The sequence below is a fragment of the Apteryx mantelli genome, chromosome 2 (genome assembly GCF_036417845.1).
Source record: "Apteryx mantelli isolate bAptMan1 chromosome 2, bAptMan1.hap1, whole genome shotgun sequence".
NCBI classification, from domain to species: domain Eukaryota; kingdom Metazoa; phylum Chordata; class Aves; order Apterygiformes; family Apterygidae; genus Apteryx; species Apteryx mantelli.
The window spans coordinates 51,085,940-51,105,525 of NC_089979.1; the positions used below are offsets into that span (position 1 = coordinate 51,085,940).

The window sequence follows — 19,586 nt, forward strand, 5'->3', positions numbered from 1 at the left end:
AGGGAAATCATTGTGGTAAAACAATAAGCCATAAAATTAGAGACTGCTGTTTTCTTTTATCTAGATCCAATACAAAACTGGAAATAAAGCTTTAAGTCACAGTGAAATCTTACTTTGCAATTAAATCAGAGGTAAACAGAAAAAAAACCCAACACCCATTTTCTTAAGTACCTGGATCTGATGACTGTGCCTTTTCTATCAGAACTTCTCGTATCTTCTCCACCCATAAATAAAGAATACTTTCACCAAGGTTCTGTCTGGAAGTCATTTAAAATTCACAATGAATAAGAATTCTTTTTTGCAGATTTCACTTGGAAAGTATCTACATTAAATAACATGCAGAGTTCAGACATGCAAAAATAGAACATTATAGTCTAGTGTGATAAAGAGTTTTGACAGGCTTGTTTAAAGGTCTATTTAGGTAGTTCACTGTATGAAACAGCTGACTTCTGCATCATTACGTACTGTCTTTGTGGCTTTCTTTGACATTAAAAGCATCAATGATGGAGGAAAACAGGCAACTGATGGAAACTGGCCACAAAAGAAAGTGAAAGCAACTGAGAAAAGGGTAAGTTGTTCGTTTCCCCTACTGAGTAACTTTTTGCAAGAATCCTAAGCCAGGGTGTCTAGCCTCAGAGCCTTCTTCAGGTCAGTTGCTTTCTATAACAAAGTATTGTACTGCCAGTGGTGAACTCTTTCAGCCACTCTGTGGCTGTAGGAGAGTCTTCGCCTTTATGTTTTCAGGGGCTCTTCCTTGGAAAGGTGCCCCTTCTTTTCCTGCTCATGCACTCAGTACACAAACATCTAGGGTTGAGTTTGGTGGACTGCATAGTATGGCAGTGGCAATAGACCAAATGGAGCACTGGATGGATTTGCTAGTTTGGGTGAGAAGCAGTCCCATAGGAGGGGGAGGAGAAGCAAGGATTTAGGTCTGGGAGTCCTTAGTTAGGCGGCACCAGTGTAAACATATACTTTTTATGTGTATATTCAGAGCTAAGTAATGTTGCCTTCATGCACAGCAGGACCCAAACAACCCAAAATATATTTAAAAGTGTCCTGAAAAGTAATCTTCACAATATTTTGATGAGAGTTGTGCATGTTTGTCTCAAAACCAAAACCGAAGATTTAGAGCCTTAGCTAACTCACACTTTCTCATTAATAATTTTATACTTACTGCCACCATCTGGGGCAGCATATAAGTACACATCAATGACAAAATTACATTTTTAAATGCTTACTTTGCTAATTGTGCACAGCACTATTGCTGAACAAAATCAGAAATTCAAACAGATATACATATTTCACGAAAAATATTCAAGGAACAGTAAGAACGTTATAAACTTGTAGCTAGGTCAAATTTGGACTCTCAAAATCTGGACAGATTCCAGAACAAGTCAGTGCCCTACTTCATGCTGCTGCTTATCATATAGAAGCACCACTTCAATACGCAAAGAACTACATTTAATTATGACATTTTAACTACAGAATCAAGAATTAAACTTCATAGTAGTTCTCTGAAATATATTTCCCATTTCCCATCTCAGAGCATATTTCTTAATATGGAGCTGTTATTAGGAAATGCTCTGGAATGAGAGAGATAGAATGAATATGATTTCTCTGCTGTGAACAAGTAACTAGCAATTTCTAAAGTTATAACCCAGTTTCAACTTTCACCTATTATTAGCAAGTTACACTTAGTCTTAAAGGTCTTTCGAGGCTGTTTTCTATCTTGTCACTTAGGTATCTAAGTCCTGAAAAAAGCTTTGCACTGAATAAAATTTTTACTTTGAGAATATCTTAAAAAAAAAAATCCAAATATTTGTTACTTTTTAAAGTACTTTGGGTCTGCCCAAATTGACTTGTGATCTGTAATTATCTGCTTTTCCCACCTCATTATGCAGACTAGTGACTAACAGTATAGTTCGAACTGTTTTAGATGGAAAAGGTAGGTAGTTTAGATCCTTAGGCATTAAAAGCCAAGTAGATCGCTTAAACAATTGCTAAAAAAGCACCTGCAAACCATGCAGTGTACCTATGTTTACCTGATAATTACCCAGATAATTACCCAGACCTTTTGATAGATCAAAGACTTTCAAGGAATACTGTGCACATCAGTGACTACTGCAGTAGTGAGACACTTAGTTTAAACTGAGTTAGTGTTACATTACACTGGAGATCGTTGTTTGAAACACAGTAGGGCCTAAAGTAGAAACACATTCATTTTCTGCTGAACAAGTAAAAATGACAGGAGAGCAGGGAAGCTTCTCAACAGCAAACGATATAGACAAAACAGAGCTCCCAGGGACTGACCTGAATAGCATAACTTAACAATCTACAAGACTGCTGCAAGTAAGAGTGCTTCAGAAGTACATTATTCCTCTCCACAGTTGTCATGTGGCAATTTGCTCCAGATGCTCAGGACAAAGTATAGGAACAACCTGCAGCAGCTCTACCCTTGGTAGAGACTCCCACAACTCAGGTGCCTGAACAGAGAGTTAAGGTCAATCTCTGTTCCTTCTGCACCGCTGAATACTTGTGGTTCATATGATCCCATATAAATTTTCACTGAGCATCCTCTTCTATTTTTAACACTTCCATTTTGTTTGCTTAAATTATCTGCTACTTAATTAAGAAACTCAGTTACCCAAGGTAATAGGGTAATTAGATAAAAAACCCTCATCCAAGTTAGAGTACCGCCTTCCTTATTGTATGCCATTAAAAAACAATACTTTTCTTATGTTCAGATTTCAGTATTTTGGGCATAACCATTCTCGCTTATGACATATTTCAGTTTCATTTAGTCTATATTATCTTTGGCATCTAAAAGGATTAAATAAACTATATACAATTACTATGGTAACTACCCCAATTTCACAGCACTTCAAAACCATATAATTTAAGTATTTCTAAATGTTATGTTTATTCTCTGAGTTGCTGCTAAGTTTGCTGCATGCTGTGATAATAAACTGTCTCTGTTACTTTATAGTTAATAGATTCTACACATGGTTTAATTTACTTTAAAAACCAACTCATTCCTTAGCTGAAATACTGCTTTTTAATGCAAAATTGTTTTGCCTCTTTGCTCTAAGATATCAACAAATATTTTCACATCTTACAGTTTAATATCCAAATACATAACAGATGCAGAAATCTCGTACTTAGTTCTCACAAAATGTTAAGTATAATAAATATAGAGCATATTTGACTGATTTATAAAAGAAACTTACTTTTGTATGGCTGTTGCAACAATCATTTTGTAACCACTAACATGGGTACTTAAAACACACATAGAGCATGACATGAAACTGGAAATCCATTTTCTCCTGTTAATATATTCCACTGTCTATCACTTACATGTATATTTCTTCCAAGCTATTTGCTAGTTCCATATAATCCTGTCCTCGAAGCCAAGAGGCACTAGGAAGAAAAGAAATACAATGAAAATGGTGCCCATACACTGATTCCAGCATCTCTACTGAGCTCAACAAACGTTCATTTTAAAATAAATGTAACAGAAAACACAAAAGTAACATTTTGTCAATCATTCCTGCTGAACATGATTTCAGTTTTAAAAATCTTGGTAAAACCAGGAGCATCTAGTTTCCCTTCAAAACTCGGTCCTTGGGGTTACACTCACCTCAGGTAAGAAAGCTGGACTCATTTTTCATTGTAGGCCATTGTCACTCCAGAGTCACCTTATGAATCACTAGCTTTCTTTTCTGGCCCATACCACCTATTACCTTTACAGTGACCCTTCAGTTCTGTACTGGTATCCTCCTGGTCTCATGTTAAACTATACTTAGTCTCAAGTCTACTACCCCTATTTTCTATTGTCTTGCCAATAAACTAAAACTCTGATAGACATGTTCTGTATCATGCTATGCAGGCTTGGTCCCTCTATCATTGGAATCAGGGATCCAGCTGGCACATCTCCATTGCCTTTGACTTACATATCAGGACTTCCTTCTAACAGGAACCAAGGCATGTGAGCAGCAGGGAAGGAAAAGAGTAAAATGGCTTGTATCGTTGGTTCCATCCCAAAAGAGTCAGTGCTCAGACAAAAAACATGCCTTATAATCTGAAAGAAGGATCCAGACAAGAGGGGTACTCAAGGAAACAGTGAGACATCATTGTCTAACATGACAAGCAGCAGTCACCATATTGCCGCCTTGCAACAAAATAACATTTTTATTAGAAGAGTTCTGAGAGAAGAGAATGAATTGTCATTGAGAGCTCCATGAGGCTGGGTTGGGAGAAAGAGTAAACGTTCTTGCTTGAAACATCCTCATCCCCAGGATATTTTAATTCAAGGAGTCATCTTAACTGAACTTCAACTTACACTTTGAACAATTAATGGTGGTAATTCAGAAAAGAGATACAAACACTTAAAAGAAAAAAAACTCGACAAGAAACTTCACTTACTTTAGTTGATAAATAGGTGGCTCTGCAGATGGATATCCTGGAGGCAAAACTACCTGAAAAAAACTTGGTGTAAATATTCACTGGACTATTCCTCTCAACTACCTGAACTTTACTTACAGACTCTGATGTGGAGCATTAGGGCAACAATCAGTGTTCCAAATGAAGAAAATAGTTGGCTTTGTTGTTACAGAATGAAGAAAACCTTTATGTCTGTATTTAGGATTCCAGTAACTGTTATATGTACAAATAATATATTTCGCAGTGTAATCTTTGGGGATGAAACGTCATGCAAACAAAAGCACAGAAGAAACTTGGAAGCAGCTACATGCATGGCTGCTGGATTTATTTAAGGGGCTCTGTACTTCCGTAATTAGGCACTTCAGTGTTACATCCTCTAAATAAAACTATTGTTTTCAGTGCTGTAAACACACAGTAGTAAGTTACTCAGCTAAGTTGATCTGAATTCAGTTTGTCTCCAGGCTTCACAGAAAGTAAGTCTAGAAGTGGTCACAGCTGGTTCACTCAGTTCTCCTATGCAAAGTCAATGTTAAAAAAATAATTTAAAAAGGAGACTTGGGGAAAACCACTGAAATTAGTTTTTGACAGGTGTGGAATTAGGCTGTGTAATGTTACATAAAATGTTACAAGCACATTGATGTGTTACAGGAACCATCACTGAGAAGTCCATCAAGCATTCTGATCCAGAAGCTTGTTGATCCATATTGGATCCTATTTAAAAGGGCTTCATGCAGGCACAAGGTTTCGTGGGGGGGTCCAGTGGCATATTCTGTGCCAAACTTTTAACAATACTATACCTGCAGACAGAGGGTCCATTTAGGTTGCTCCAGACAATCACTGATCTTAATGCAATAGATTTTTTCATCTTCATCAACAACACACCAATCTTCACCATATATGGATGAAAGGGCTTCAATTTCATCGAGCTAGAAAAAGGGTATGTCAAAGTAAACAATAATAATTTTGTGTGCCAAGCACAATTTTAAGACATGCTGCTCTACAGTTCACTTACAAATGTGATAAGATTCACTACAGCTGACTCTACCAGAAGGCCACAAATACTGGGGCACCAATGCAGGTTCACACTGTAAGTAGACTTTGCTCAGTTCTCCCACGCACACAAGTGTCTTTCACGTTTCTGTGGATAATCTGTAACTCTCAGCAGTGACAAGGTCCTTCAGGGAGCAGCTGCAACACATGCCTGCAGCTCCCAATCAGTGTAACCCCTGGCTGGGTCATCATCCAGGAGGAGAAAGACATCCAGAACTCAGCACTAACTTTTGCTGTGTAAGACTGAGTAAAATTATCCAGCAAATCCCAGTAAAAATTGGGCAGCTACATTCCACCTAGACATTTCTTGCTGCTTGCAATGCTATCTATTAAAAATCTGAAATCAACATCTTCAGTGCAAAATCATAGTCACCCCTCAGCGCCTGAGCAAAGACAATCAAGCTGTCGTGTGGGCAATATCAAGGCCTACTGGCAAGAAGCTCCTCACGGGACTTGGGGTTGTTGAGAAGCTACTTAAATCCACTCATTTTGATTTAGTGCTTACACTGACAGCACAAGGGTTTCCCCGAAAGACAGAGCACGCCGCTGCCCAGCTCAGCGAGAATGCTAAGCGGCACCGCTCCTCCATCGCCGCTGTAAGAGCCATCTCACACCTCCGCATTTCCCCACGTTTTACCCCCTTTCCCTCTGGGCTGGCGCGGCCGCTGGCGGCCGTTAGCGCCGGGCGCCCGTCTGGGGGGGGGGGGAGGGGCAGGCAGGGGGCTGCCCGCGCCCCGCGCGCCCCGCCACGTGCCGGCCCCGCCCCCCGCCATGACGAAGGGGGCGGGGCTGCACCGCCCCCGCCAGACCCTCTTCCCACACCCTGGCTGATCCCCGCAATCCCCGCACGCGTTCTTCTCCCCCACGGCCGCTCACTTGCTGCTGGGCTGTTTCCGGGTCACTCGCCGCCATCGGTACCTGAGGGAAGGGGCCGCCAGCGGGCGATGCGGAGCAATAGTGCGCATGCGCCGGCGGCGGAGTTTGCGCAGTAGCGGCGGCGAAGCTGGCCGCCCTTCCCCCTGCCAGCACCCCCTCCCCGTGGGGGGCGGGTCAGCGGGCGCGGGCGCAGTGCGCGTCAGTGGGAGCTGCGTCAGCATTCGCCGGCCGCAGCAGCGGAGCAACAGGGCGGCGCGTCGGCCTGGTGCGCGGCTTGTACCGCTCCTCGTTTCCCTGCCCGCCTGCGTGCTTGCTGCGCCCTGCTGTTGCCTCTGGGAGCCCGGCTCGCAACAGGCTGTCCCGTTGTGCTAGAGGGGCAAGAGGGGAGGGGCAGCTGCTCCAGAGCACTTGCAAACTCATAGCAAGAGCGAGCCTGCCTGCCCGCGGCCTGCGCCCCGCAAGGAACTTTTTTAATTGCTGTCCCAAATTAAATAAACTAACACATGCATACAGGAAGTGCCCCAAATACTAGGTCAAGATACAGCACTAATAAATTGTCAAAAAAATCTACTTTGGTCCTGTGTTGCCACAGAACTAAGATTACACTAGTCAGACTGTGTTTTCACCTTATTCATGACATCCTATTCTTAAAATATGCTGTATAAGCAGTTACGATTCTGTGACAATTTTATAGATACAGTAGTTTCAACCTTGTGTTTATGTCAATCAAAATGAATGTGTGGCATTCTTATAATCACACAATTAAAAGACAATTACAGAAACATCGTTGGTATCACATGAAATTTCCATTAGACTTACAGAAATGCAATTCATTTCTCTAACATTAAGAAGTTTCCCATATCTGTTTTAACGATAGGTCTGCTGTAAAAAATACAGGTTTTAATGTCTCTTTTTGCTTTTGTGCAAAGTATGGGTGCCACCTTTCCTTGCAGTTTGTAGTTCCTGTGTTTCTTCCAATGTATTTTTATACTGATTTAGTTGTGAAGAATTAAGCTACATTTTCCTCCTTCTCAAAAGTTGGGAGAATCTGCACATGCCTTGGAGACCAGAATTAGAATGGAGAACAATTGTGACAAATGGGACACGTTTTTCCAAAAAAAGAAAAAAAAAGGAAAGGATGTAACTGAGTAGAGACAAATACAGCACATTGTTATCAGCTGAATAAATTCAGGATGGAAAATTACTGTTAGGTAGACTTCCACAGAAATGATTTGGAAGTTATAACGAATCCCACACTAAGTATGCATCAGCAATGTCCTGCTTTTGCTTAGAGCAGAACCATCTTATGGGGATGCCCAAATGCACGTGAGGTAACGTAAGACGTGATGAAATCCTGCTCCATATGGAGCTGCTACAGCCACAGCTGGAACTGTGTCCAGTGTTAGCACTATCTTTTAACAAGGATGTGCACTAAATGAACAAAGTCCAGATTAAAGTGATAAAATCAATCACAAACCTAGATAGCCTGTCATCTGCAAAGACTGGAGAGAAGGCATTTTTTTAGTTTAAAGAGCAGTCTGAGAGAGGTAGGCGTCCTTCATACACGACAGATCGCTGCAAAGAAGAGAATACATTCTCATTGTCCACTCCGGAAAAGATATGAAGTACTAGAGGTTTAATTTGGATGTTAGGGAGGTTCAGATCAGATGCTAGAAAGAATTTGCCAGTAGTTAAGCTAGTCATCCTGAGTAAAGGCAGGGGGGAATGTGATAGTAGTCTTTAAGTACCCAAACTCTGTTGCAAAGATGGAGGCAATACAGCATATTGATGAAGCAACACAATGCCTTAGATTGCAGCAAGGAAGATTCAGCTAATTACAAGGAAAAGCTAAGCACTGAACAGTTTATTTTTGTCATCATCACTGTAAAGCTCTAAGACAGAGAGGTTAGACCTGGATACAGTTAAGCCTGGAAATGCAATAGAGGAATATGAAAGCAAATTCCTATGATGCTTGTGTACGCACCTGCTTGGGCTTGTAGTTCATTACCACTATTAAGTAAGACCCTAACCTGAGGGCAAACAGCTCACAGAGATGGTCTGGAGGCAAAATTTTATTACACACTTGGACCTAGATTCAAGAAAATATTTAAGTTTCACACTCCTATTTCGGCTCCTAAATTTTTAATTTAAATCATTTGGAACTTGGAAGTATATTAGAACATGTCTTTAATATGCATATCAGAACTTAATGGACACTAGTATTGATGATATCTGAGCCAAAAATCTTAAATCACAGGTTCAGATGGCAGGGGCGGAAGTTTGAAAAAATGTTCTTTTTCTTAGTGAGTTAATCCAGTTTGTATTAGTTTAAACTTAAAAAAAAAATAGAACTCTGTCCTGATGTTGTTTGAGAACTAATATATGTAAATATATAAAATATATAGTTGCTCCATATTTGATAACTGGAAAGGTAATTTTTCCAAGATCAGCAAGGCTTCTGACACTACCTTTGTCATCAGAGTCATGGCCAGAGTTGATTTAATTGTTCTTTGAACAGTAGTAAAAAGAATGTACCCAGTCATGGAACATGACAGAAATGAAGACTGATAGATATTTAACTGAATCTCATGGATACTTTGTCAGAAGTTGCCCACTCCACTTTTAATTCAAAAGAACACCCCACATTAAAAAAAAAAAAAAAACAGAGAAAGGAGTTTGTTAGCAGTTTCCTTCTCACCCCAACATAACAGAAAGATTTAATTTATAAAGACCTAGAAAAGATGGGTAGTTGGTGCTGCATCTGTTTGTCCTAATATTAAATTTTCTTATAAATTTTAAGAGGATATAATTATGACACTATGAGACAGCTTTTAACTTTATGATAGCAAACACTATATAGTGCTTGCACTCCGTAAGTTGCTAGTTTTGACTTAGCTGAACAAATGAGTTTACATGAGTATTCACTGTATTTGTTATTAAATGATTTAAAGTTATTATTGGCAATATTTATGACTGTTGTTGTCTATAACCCCTATAAAAGCGTTGATATGAAGGAGTTCAGCAACCTGCCATTGGATCAGAAAGAGACTGTACTGGATAAAAAAACACAAAAGAATAAAACACAAAAACTGCATGGATTGGAGACATCTAACAGATTGATGAGGACCCTGCTATTTCCTTTCATTGTTGATTATAATTTTATAAGTCTTGCTGAATTGAAATGGAGACAAATGTAATTAGTGAATCTCCAACATGTTTATATATACTAAATTAATAACAGAGTAGATGAATTGATATGATGCACAAGGGTATTTAACAGCTGATTAATTTCTTGCCTGTCTAAAATAAATGTTCTATTAAAGCTGGATATGAAATAAATAACTTTCAAACTTGGGCACCAACACAGTAGAGTTTAGTGAAGTGTTTGGGGTCTTCTTTTACTACATAACTGAACCTCACTGTTCTTAATAGCGAGGAGCGTCCCAAACTGATATCCTTCACAGCAGTGCATGAGCTTTGACATTTAAAATAATGGCTACATCTAACCTTTGGTCTATTAGTTCTCTCTTTGTGAGCCATTGATAGCCAAAGAAAACATTCAAAGCTCAAACCAAAACAATTAAGCAAAAGAAAACCCTGAAGGTCAGAAGTGGCTTAAATTACTAGAGGGAATGCAGCTTCTTTGTTCTGTCTTGTATAGTATGCTTGGTCATTACTGCTGCTTTTTTAGAACTAAAATCTAATCCTAGAGAATCAAAGGCTTAAACCAGATAAAAATAATATTCATGAAGTTAAGGAAGAAATATTTACACAGAAAACTTAAACAAAAAGAATGTTTTTTAAATGGAAGACATGTAAAAGCTGCCGAGAGTTTGGAAAGAAAACAATTACCAAAACTGCAGAAATGCTTTTTGATTCAATATAATAACACTTACATTCTATTACTAAATCTGCCCAAAGGGGGGAAGGTAAATAGCCATATCCTTATGTTAGTACAAAGCAAAATGAACTAGCTGAGCACGGGTCATTCTCTCTCTGTACATAACTTTAGGTCATGTGAATTTTACTGGTCTAGCATTGCAAATTCCTTTTATCTTTGCTAGTCAGTTTTTGAACTTCATGATCCAAAGCTTATAACCCTCGATTTTTGTAATAAACCAAGCTGGTATTTAATTGATGTTAGGAAAACTGTACAGAGATTGATAGCACACAGTAAATGCAAATTAGGTGTCAGATGCCACAATCGGTATGAATGACAAATTCTGATTTGTGATTAAGAATAACATGTATAGCATACATCACGAAATTTTAATCTCAGTGTTGTCAAAGGGAGTTTGACTATTAACTTATACGGAGCCACAATATGTAAACATAGAAGCATAGTACAGGGATAATACACAAATATGTAAAATATACAGAACTACACATTTTAGTTAAATATCAAAGATACTACTTGTTTTTGCATAGAACAACCCAAGCGGTATGGTGCATTTGCCACTTCTTTAAAAAAAATGGAAGATTAAGGACAATTTTAACATCTGCAAACTGTACCTCAAATTATCATGTGCAAATGTGTTGTTTAATTCTGCATCAGTATCAAAACATGCTTAAAGGTTCTGAGCCAAAAGTGAAAAATCAAGAATATTTGACCTTTCAGGTAAGTCTTTTAATAAAGGTAAGTCTTTAAATAAAGGACAAATTAAAAGTGAATAAATCCATGTGCTAGTGAATTTGATGCCTTACTACTCAGGATAAGAGTCAAGAAATGAACACCATACAGTAGTACAGACAATTACTTAATTGTCTGTTAAGTCTTCTCTTTAAGGTATAACTTTAAGCTTGGTACAGTTTAACCATCCTAATAGTTCAAAATTATTATGTCAAATCATATACTACCAATTTATGCCCTCAGTTCTGTGTTCTGTTTTTGTATAAGATTTTTTTCTATTGAGGCTACTTACTTGACAGTGCTAGTGCTGTAGCTTTATCTTAACAACAGTTCAGTGAAAGCATTTTGCTATAGAAACAGTAAACTGCTCACCAACAGGACACAGAATTTTAGATACTATTCAGCTTGCTACCAAACAACATCTAATATAAGCTCAGTTGCCACCATCCAATAAGGAACATATATGCAATTAAGCATAAAGTAGTTCAGCTGATTTCAGTTGCACAGTGCTGTATTTTGCTAGATGAGGGGTAAATTACTGTCAATTATCTATAAGGTTTCTAGTTATAAACTCCCTGCATGCAGCCAATTTATCATCTTGGAACAAAAAACAAACCAAACTGATTCAATCACAGCAACCAAAAAGTGCATTACACAAAGACCGAATCTTTGGCTGAGACTACATGGCTGGTAAAACACAGAAGTATATGTCACCTATGGGTGGCTTTGTGACACCTTGGGTTGTAACATTGCTTCCTTTCTCAGCCACAATCCAGTTGTGTGCTGGCTTGTATACAGCCTATAGCAGTGTACAGTTGCCTTCTGCAGAGCTAGGGAAATTTAAAAGCTTTTCTACAGTGTAATAACTGCTAGCAGGTTATAGGAGCCTCCAGCAAAAAGAGGGTCAGCGAATCTTCATGTTTCTGTTCTGCCATGTCTGCATTCAGATAAGTAGGGCAGGTTACAATGCTCCATTGAAATAATCTCTATCATATGCTTCTTTTCTGGAGGAGGATGCCTCCAGAAGCTGCTTGAGCTCGCTTCAGTGCTGCTTTGAGCAGCAAAGAGCATTCCTATCTCAACAGTAAATCAGGGTCACACCATCTACAAATTAACCACTTCACAGGGCTATTTCCTCCCAGGTATGAAATAAATATCACCAACAAACTTGCACCCGTAAAAAATTCCTATTGCAAGCAGTTCAGAACTGCATGAAAATTTTACTTTCACTGTTCACTGGAAGTTGCCCTTGGTAATTCAAGGCAAAGATCCACAGGACTCATATCTGAGACTATCAGCACATTTGTTAATTCTGCTGTGCCTGTCTTCTGCCAGCCTAGTAAGTAAAATAGGTATAGAAAGAGGACTAGGCCCTGTGTTTGCTGTGCTGTTCTCCAAACAGTCAAGCAGGAACTTTCTCAAGAACTGCATCAGGGCACAAATCTTGAATTTCTGTCCAACAACTGATGGTCAATTAATGAACATTTAATCATTAACCATTTTACTGTATGAAAACAGTACAACCTATCATACATACAACCTCATCTCATACGTATCTCATATGTTACTTCACTAATCTTCTCCATCTGTGCACTTCCTTGCTGAGTTGGGTATCGCTAATGTGGCTAGTATGTTCTAGTCTGAAGTGGAAGAAAACAAAGAGTCAGAGCAATATGTGCTGATTGGGGGCACCGTATCATAAATAAAATTGCGAAGTATTTGTGGGGGATAGCAAAATAAATGGTCAGTAGTTATTGTCTCTTTCCAAGCCCAAAATACTTTCCAAAAGTTCTTCCTTACTCCAGCCTTGGATAAACGCCTAGAAGTCTAGGCTAACTGTGCAGAGGCAGAAAAGGGGGTTGTGTGTGTGGAGGGGTGCTTCTTCTTGTCTTCTCTCAGCTGCCAACAGTACCTTGCAAAATAAGGAATGATCAGCATCTGTCATCTTAGCTTGTATAGTTGCTAATGATGACTTCAGTCATAACAGTGTGGTTATTTTATTCAAATCAGGGCAATGAAGAGTGGTATTATTTCAATTTTTTCACCCAGATGCTTCTAGTCATAGGATTTGATTGCCTGCAGCAATTAATTCAGCTAGTTGATTACGCACCTCTCCTTCCCCGTGCAGGCGGAGGAACAAAGCTCTCCAGCACCGGCAGCAGCCTCCACCTCTGGGCAGCACTACAACGGCACCAGCGCCTCACTGCTGGACTCTGCCCTATTCAAAACTCAAGTGCAATCAAAGCTCAGCTCCCCGATCTAGTTTCTACATGTTTGTTTCAGATTGAGTGCCAGAGACTAATTCTGCGGTCACTTGCTTGAAACGTTATTACTGTACACTGAACGCTGTGCAGAGACTTGCTTTGCTTTCACAGCACGCCTGCTCTGAGACCCTGTGCACTCCCCACCCAGCTGCAGCAGGGCTCAAACCAAAGTTCCCTCCCTAAAGAAGTTTCTCCTTGGTCTGGTCTCAGGAAAGCCTGTGTCCTCACGGCTTTGAATTCTGCAGTCAGGTTGCCCCATCCTAGAATGGGAGAGGATGTAAAATACACTCTGCTGCAAAAACCATTGACAAAAACAGTTCAGTGAGTTCTCTGCAAGGTTGTTTGCCAACGCATTCAACCCTAACACGGCAAGTGCTTCACGCTTTCTGCACCACTAATTCCAGCACGTTGCCTGAAAAAGGGAAGATATGAAAAAAAGAGAAATGACATGCTCAAAACAAAAAGAACCTATGATATTGGAAGAACTGTTTTCTTGTTTTCACACTTCAGAGTTACAAACTCCATGGGTGTACAAGGAGCCAAAACACTGGTAAATAACAGACACTCCTTGAAGAACCTGGAAGCAGGAGAAGCAGCACTATAACTGGCTGAAAGGCAAAGCCCTGTGCTATAAACTCTGCACCGCATTGCAAAGATGGATGGAGTAGGGGAGCTGCTGATACTTTTACTTTTATTACATAAAATATAACAAGTATTAGAAAACATATAAATATTTATATCTAGTATTTATGTATGTAAAATATAATGAAAAATAAGAAAAGAGGGGGTGGCTTAATTTTATTGTTAGGCTGCTTGGAGCAGTTACAGCACTGTGAAAGAAGGCTTAAAGCCAGAAGCAAGAGAAAGAAAGTGAAAGCTTTAGTGACTGACAGAAGTGGGTAGGTGTGTAAGGAAAGACAGGAGCGGGGGCACGATACAGTTGAGGGTGCTCCGAAAGTAAGGAGAACAAGCTTGAAGAGCTGCTACTGAGGAAAGAAAGTCAATGTGATGCTGAACTCCAGCCTCTCAGATACTGTATGCTTATTGCTGAAGCATCCCTGGAAGCTCTTAGTCTCTTAGCTAAGATCAACTAACAGAAGACAATGAAAAGCAGCAGAAATCAAAACACAGTAAATTTGTGCTTTCTTTGCAGGTGAAGAACTATTTCTTTTCTTCTTTTATCATTCTTAGAATGGCTGTATGTTAAAAATATGTGTAGTTATATACAATACGCAATACTGAAGAATGCCTTATTATTTATGTCCTAAGAATTTCACAGTAATTGCTCAGGTTGAAACTTGCCTACTCTTGGAACAAATGTCTCCTCCTAAACTTCTGAGATGTTTTCTCACGGCACCTGCAGCTCCTGCTCTGCTTTTCAGCACTCCTTCCGCATATGGCACAAGCTCGGGTATGTCTCAGCATCATAAAACTTCCATGCTATTTAACTTTTAATTTTCTGTGGGATTTCCAAGGCACTGCTGCGGGAGCTTTCAAAATGCAAAAGCCTTCACAGGTGGTAAGAGCAGAGAAGCAAGGTGCCAGCTACTGCCTTCAGCCGAAACGTGGAGGTGACATGAGGGCAAGGAGATTTCGGGGAAGGAATGGCAGAGCAAAGGGCCCTGAACCAAAAGCTTGCCTCGCTCCCTGCCCCCCGTCATACCAAGTCCCTGAATCTGGGGTTTCTTTTGCCTGAAGTGGTCTTGGGAGCTGTGTGCTCGTTAGGAATTTCCTCTTACTCAAGACTTATACAAGACCGAAGGGACTTCCAGAAACACTTTTTTTTCCTCCCCCTGGTGACTTGACATTTTTGCTTTCCCGGGGTCATTTTGTGCAAGCCCCGGGCGTCCCTCCGCGAAGAAAATACCGTTTAATTCGCCTTCCCGTGCACCGCGCTGCCTTCTCCTTGCGGCAGCCGCCCGGCGGGACACGGCAGAGGCCGGAGGCGCCCGGTGAGGGGGGAACCGGGCCGCGCAGACCCGAAACTCGCCCCGGCCCCGCGCGGGCTCGTTTCCCCGAGGCCAAGAGGCCGCCAAGCGCCGCCGCGGGGCGCTGCTGCGCGCCAGCCCGCCGCCCGCCCTCCGCCCGCCACCGCCAGGCCGCGGACGCCCCTCCCCCCCCAACGGCCGCGCCCGCCGCGGGGGGGAGGGGGGAGGCAGCGCCCCCCGCGGGCGGCGGAGCGGCCCCGCCTGGCCCGGCGACGCCGCCGCCGCGGTCACGTGCGGGCCGGTGCGTACGGCGCGGGGCGGGCGGCGGCGCGGAGCGGCGCGGTGAGGCTCGGCTCGGCTCGGCTCGGCTCGGGAGAATTTGGGGATGGGAGGGGATGGGGGGCTTCGCCGCGCTGCTCCCGCCCGGGGCGCCGCGGGAGGCGGCCTGGCCTGGCCTGGCCTGCGGGGCGGCCCGCTCCTGGGCTCGGGCTCGGCTGGAGCGCCGGGCGCCGCCGCGGTGTTCCCGGGCGCCGCGGGCCTCCCCCCCCCCCACCCCGATGTGACCCGTCTTTCCTTTTGCCCCCCCAGCCCACCGCGCGATGGGGAGCGGGTGCAGGCGGCGGTCTCCGTGGCGGCGCTTGTACAGAGCGCGGTGCCCGCTGCCTGGGCCCGAGCGCCCCTTTCCTACGCGCAGGGAGAGCAACGACCGCTGCGACAGAGCAGCCGTTTAACTGCTGCTGCTGCTGCGGGAATAAGGTGTGCGGGATTGCAGAGGGCGTGCAGGGGGCTCCAGGGTGCTGCCCGAGGTCCAGCTTCGCTTGCAGCCGTGCTTGCCTGCTGGTCCGGTGAGATCTCGCGCTGGCCGGAGTAGGCTTGTGCAAAGCTCCTGGGCTGAAAGGAAGTCTCTGACCTGACAGAACTAAACTACGTGCAGAAAATAGCCAGGAGATGTCCAAGAGCGGCGATTAGTTTAAGTACTCTTGCCAAGGCAAGTAGCTGTTGAACAGGTGCTGTGTTCTTGGTCCCACGTTAGTTGCTATTGAGCAGAAGTAACTTTGTTTTAGAGAGGTGGTTGTTTGACATGAAATATCAATGAAACCATATTATAGAAGCATGTTCAAGTTCTAATTTTTAGAACCTTTTACCTGGAAATTGAAATAACTATTTTTAGGTAGCATCACTGGAAGCTTGTGATACTGCAGCTCTTCCTCCTTGGAGCAACTGCTGTCAGTACAGTATGTTGTGTGGGTTTGTAGACCAGTTCTGTCTGTCTGTGCAGTTTGGGGCTTTCTGTCCTCTCCTTTATGAGCCTCGCTTCGTAATGTGTGCTTGCTGGGACAAGTAAGAAGTCTTCCTAAGCAAGTATCATCCTCTCCTACAGGAATCTAGTTTTCATTGCTAGAGGGAGATCTTCTGAAATACCAGCCAACGCCGTACTTCTGCCTAGCCTTACTACTTGTCATGAATGGAAAGCTTCCTATGCCACTGGTAGCTGCTGACTCAGAGCCTTCATGTTAATTTGGGCAGAGCCCATACTGTTTCTGCTGCTTGCAACCTCTGATAAGCTGCAGCGGAGTGAAAGCCAACAATGTTCTAGTTAACGTGCTTTGTTGCTGGTTTGGACTGTGTACATCTGGCAGGACACCTCAGAGTGGGAGAAGAAATCAAAGCAAAAGCATGCGGTTCATATCAACAGTACTGCTCCTTAGTCAGGGATGGCACTTTAGATCTTCATGGATCTCTTGGTGAGAAAGGCAGGTTTTTTGCTTGGACTCTCCTAGCAGTTAGATAAGCATAGCTTGTATATCAGCAGCTGTTAGCTGGCCTTCCCTGGTTAAGTATTCTGCAAGATTCCTTAATCAGGTGTGCAAACAGCATGCTAACTTGGGCTCTCTAGCCTGTGTTGAAAACAACCCCTATGTGAAGACAGATGCTTTAGTAGAGCGAGGAAAATCTCTCCAGTGGAGGGTTCATAGAGGAAGATAAAAGTGGAATATCTTAAATGTTATTCTTCATACTTTCTTACAGGATAAGAGTCAATTAGCAGTCAAGTACTGCTCAAGTAGTCCTAATGAGTTTAACAAAAGTGCCTCACAGTTGCATCTCAGCTATGTAGGAGATACTAAATATTGTTCCTGTGTTATTTTCTCATGACATGCCAGTGACTGTAGAGACTAGCATACAAGCCTTCCAACAGTATAAGGCATAACGATGAGCCATGAAAAGCAGTTTAATTTATATCATCTGATTAATGGACTAATGTAATGATGGCAACATCACTGACTGAACAGATGTCAGTTCACGTAAGTGGCTAATAACTTAACTTATAAGCAGCACAGTTCATGGAGATTAACCTATTAGTAGTATCTTATGGCTGATAAATCCAAACTAAACCATTAAGTGTCTCCCTCAGTGCTGGTGAGCTGTCGTGGTACCTCAAAACTGTTGGGTAAGGATTTTGGAGCTCTTTGGATGGCAGGTCATGTGACCGAATAGTATATTCCCATCTGCTGTCGAGTGCAGGTATACCAAATAAAATTGCCAGCCTGTAGAGTTTGAGTGCCTATGTATTGATTTCTTTCAGTAATCTAAACTTGCCACTCAAAGTCTTCTGCTGGCTGTTGCTCAGCTCCATTAAAGAGCAAATCATATTGCTTAAATCAGTATTTTCAAGATTATGCTAACTTCTGTTAAGGGCCACTTGCTGCTGGCTTCAGTTAGGCGCTAGTACTAACTTGAGCTTCTATTAGCTACAGCTTCAGGGTCTGTATCTCTTGTTGTCCAATGAATAACTCCGGACAGATTCACTTTCCAGCCCCAACCGCAGGAGCATTTCCATGTGAATGACCCTTCTAACTATGACTAATAGCCAGCCAGTCGTTCTTCTGCATCACTGCATACTTGAAGCTTACAAAGTGTGTTTGAAATTCAAGGCTTGGCCTAAACAGCAAAATCTCTGGGGACTGAAACACTGAAGCAAATGGACCTTTCTTAGCCATGTTACTACACATTTCACTCTACTGATAATATTTGCTGTAAGAGTTTTAAAAAAAAAAAATCAGTGATTTTAATCTAATGACTGTTAAGGAAAGAATCATACAAGTAGTTTTACCCAGTCATTCAGCTTTCTGTGTATGCTAAGCTGTTTAACATTCTGCTCATGCACATCACTGGCCCTGCTGCATACATAAGAGTTGTGCATTTGGATCAGTTTTTTGGTTCCCTTCCCAACCAGTCTTTTCTTCCTTCTCATCGATATCAAATGGGAAAAGTTCTTAATGTGTTGAATGTGCACTGCTATATGTACCTACTGTCTATGTGGGATGTTGACAAATAATATGGGGTTATGATAAGAGTATGATTCTCATATGATACATTGAGAGATTGCTAAAGAAATATTGTGTGGGAGCAGGAGAAATGAAGGATGAGCTTTGCTTTTTTTCAATGAATAAGTCAGCAAATTGAGCTCTAACTGTGCTGTTAGCTTCTGACTGTATGATTCTCGATGCTGTGTTCTGCGGTCCACCAAATAGTATCTCTCGGCTTCAGAGAAAGTATTGCAGACTGATAATGCATCAACATATTTCATGTTGATCTTTCTCTAGGCACTGGTAAAACAGCTTCACTGGACAAATGATACATGCCCTCATAACAACAAGCTGTACTTGTTGCCTCAGACAGATGGATAGGCTCCTGTTTAGAGGAGAAGGTGGCTTCAGGGCTTGAAGGTTTACTAGAAGTACTAGTGCTATTTCTTCTAGCCAAACTGTAGACAAAAGCAGATACAGACAAGGGTATCGTTTGTGTATTAACCCTTTGTTGAAAAAGGAGGTTGTGCCTCATGTCTGTGGCAGGTTGCAGGTGACTGATCCAGTCTGTTCTTCTGAAGCATGCTAGAAAGGGATTGCTTGGTCTTGTCTGGCAAATTCTTCAGTTGGAAGACTGTTTCCCCTTCCCTTCTCTTCTCCTGCCCCCAAATCCTTTGCTGTTAGAACTGCAGGGGAAAACTCTCATCTCGATGTTACCAGCCCTTTGGGAGTCTGTCCCTGCTCTAGGTTTCTCTTTTCTTAGATATTCCATGATCTGTCACTGTGATGTGCTTTTCCTTGCTTACTCAGTGCTCTCATCTTGTAGATTTCCCAGAAACAACTGCAGTGGTCACAAGAAACAGAATCGTCTCTTCTCATGTTGAGTGGCTTCTCACCTTGCGGTAGTATCTGTTGCCTGTGGAGCTATGAATGTGTGTGATGCAACCGAGCTGCCTGTCCAGTGCAGCAGAGTGTAAACATGTTGTGGGGCCACTGGAAACCTCTGCTAGTGTAGGAAAGCTAATTTGGGGGGGGGCTGATAATATTCTTTGCAATCATTAACTGACTTTAGAAATCTAGATTTTGCAGG

At 42.0% G+C, this 19,586-nt stretch overlaps 2 protein-coding genes across 7 annotated transcripts in view; one reads left to right on the forward strand and one right to left on the reverse strand.

The window, feature by feature from the left end:
* Positions 1-6,425, reverse strand: part of IMPACT (impact RWD domain protein) — a 28,435-nt gene extending 22,010 nt beyond the window's left edge. For all 4 annotated transcript variants that reach the window (XM_067290622.1, XM_067290620.1, XM_067290621.1 and 1 more), the window contains exons 1-5: positions 6,367-6,425; positions 5,238-5,366; positions 4,423-4,475; positions 3,355-3,417; positions 172-257 (exon numbers count right to left, since the gene is read on the reverse strand). In XM_067290622.1, coding sequence (XP_067146723.1) covers positions 172-257; positions 3,355-3,417; positions 4,423-4,475; positions 5,238-5,366; positions 6,367-6,402 — 367 coding nt within the window. In that variant the 5' untranslated portion in view covers positions 6,403-6,425. The remainder of the gene's footprint in view (positions 1-171; positions 258-3,354; positions 3,418-4,422; positions 4,476-5,237; positions 5,367-6,366) is intronic.
* Positions 6,426-15,442: 9,017 nt separating this feature from the next.
* Positions 15,443-19,586, forward strand: part of OSBPL1A (oxysterol binding protein like 1A) — an 82,355-nt gene continuing 78,211 nt past the window's right edge. The window contains exons 1-2 of one of the 3 annotated variants that reach the window (XM_067290623.1): positions 15,516-15,530; positions 19,323-19,398. In XM_067290623.1, the coding sequence (XP_067146724.1) occupies positions 19,374-19,398 (25 nt within the window). In that variant the 5' untranslated portion in view covers positions 15,516-15,530; positions 19,323-19,373. Of the gene's footprint in view, positions 15,531-19,322; positions 19,399-19,586 lie in introns of all 3 variants that reach the window. The other 2 variants (XM_067290624.1, XM_067290626.1) reach the window with 2 other exon arrangements.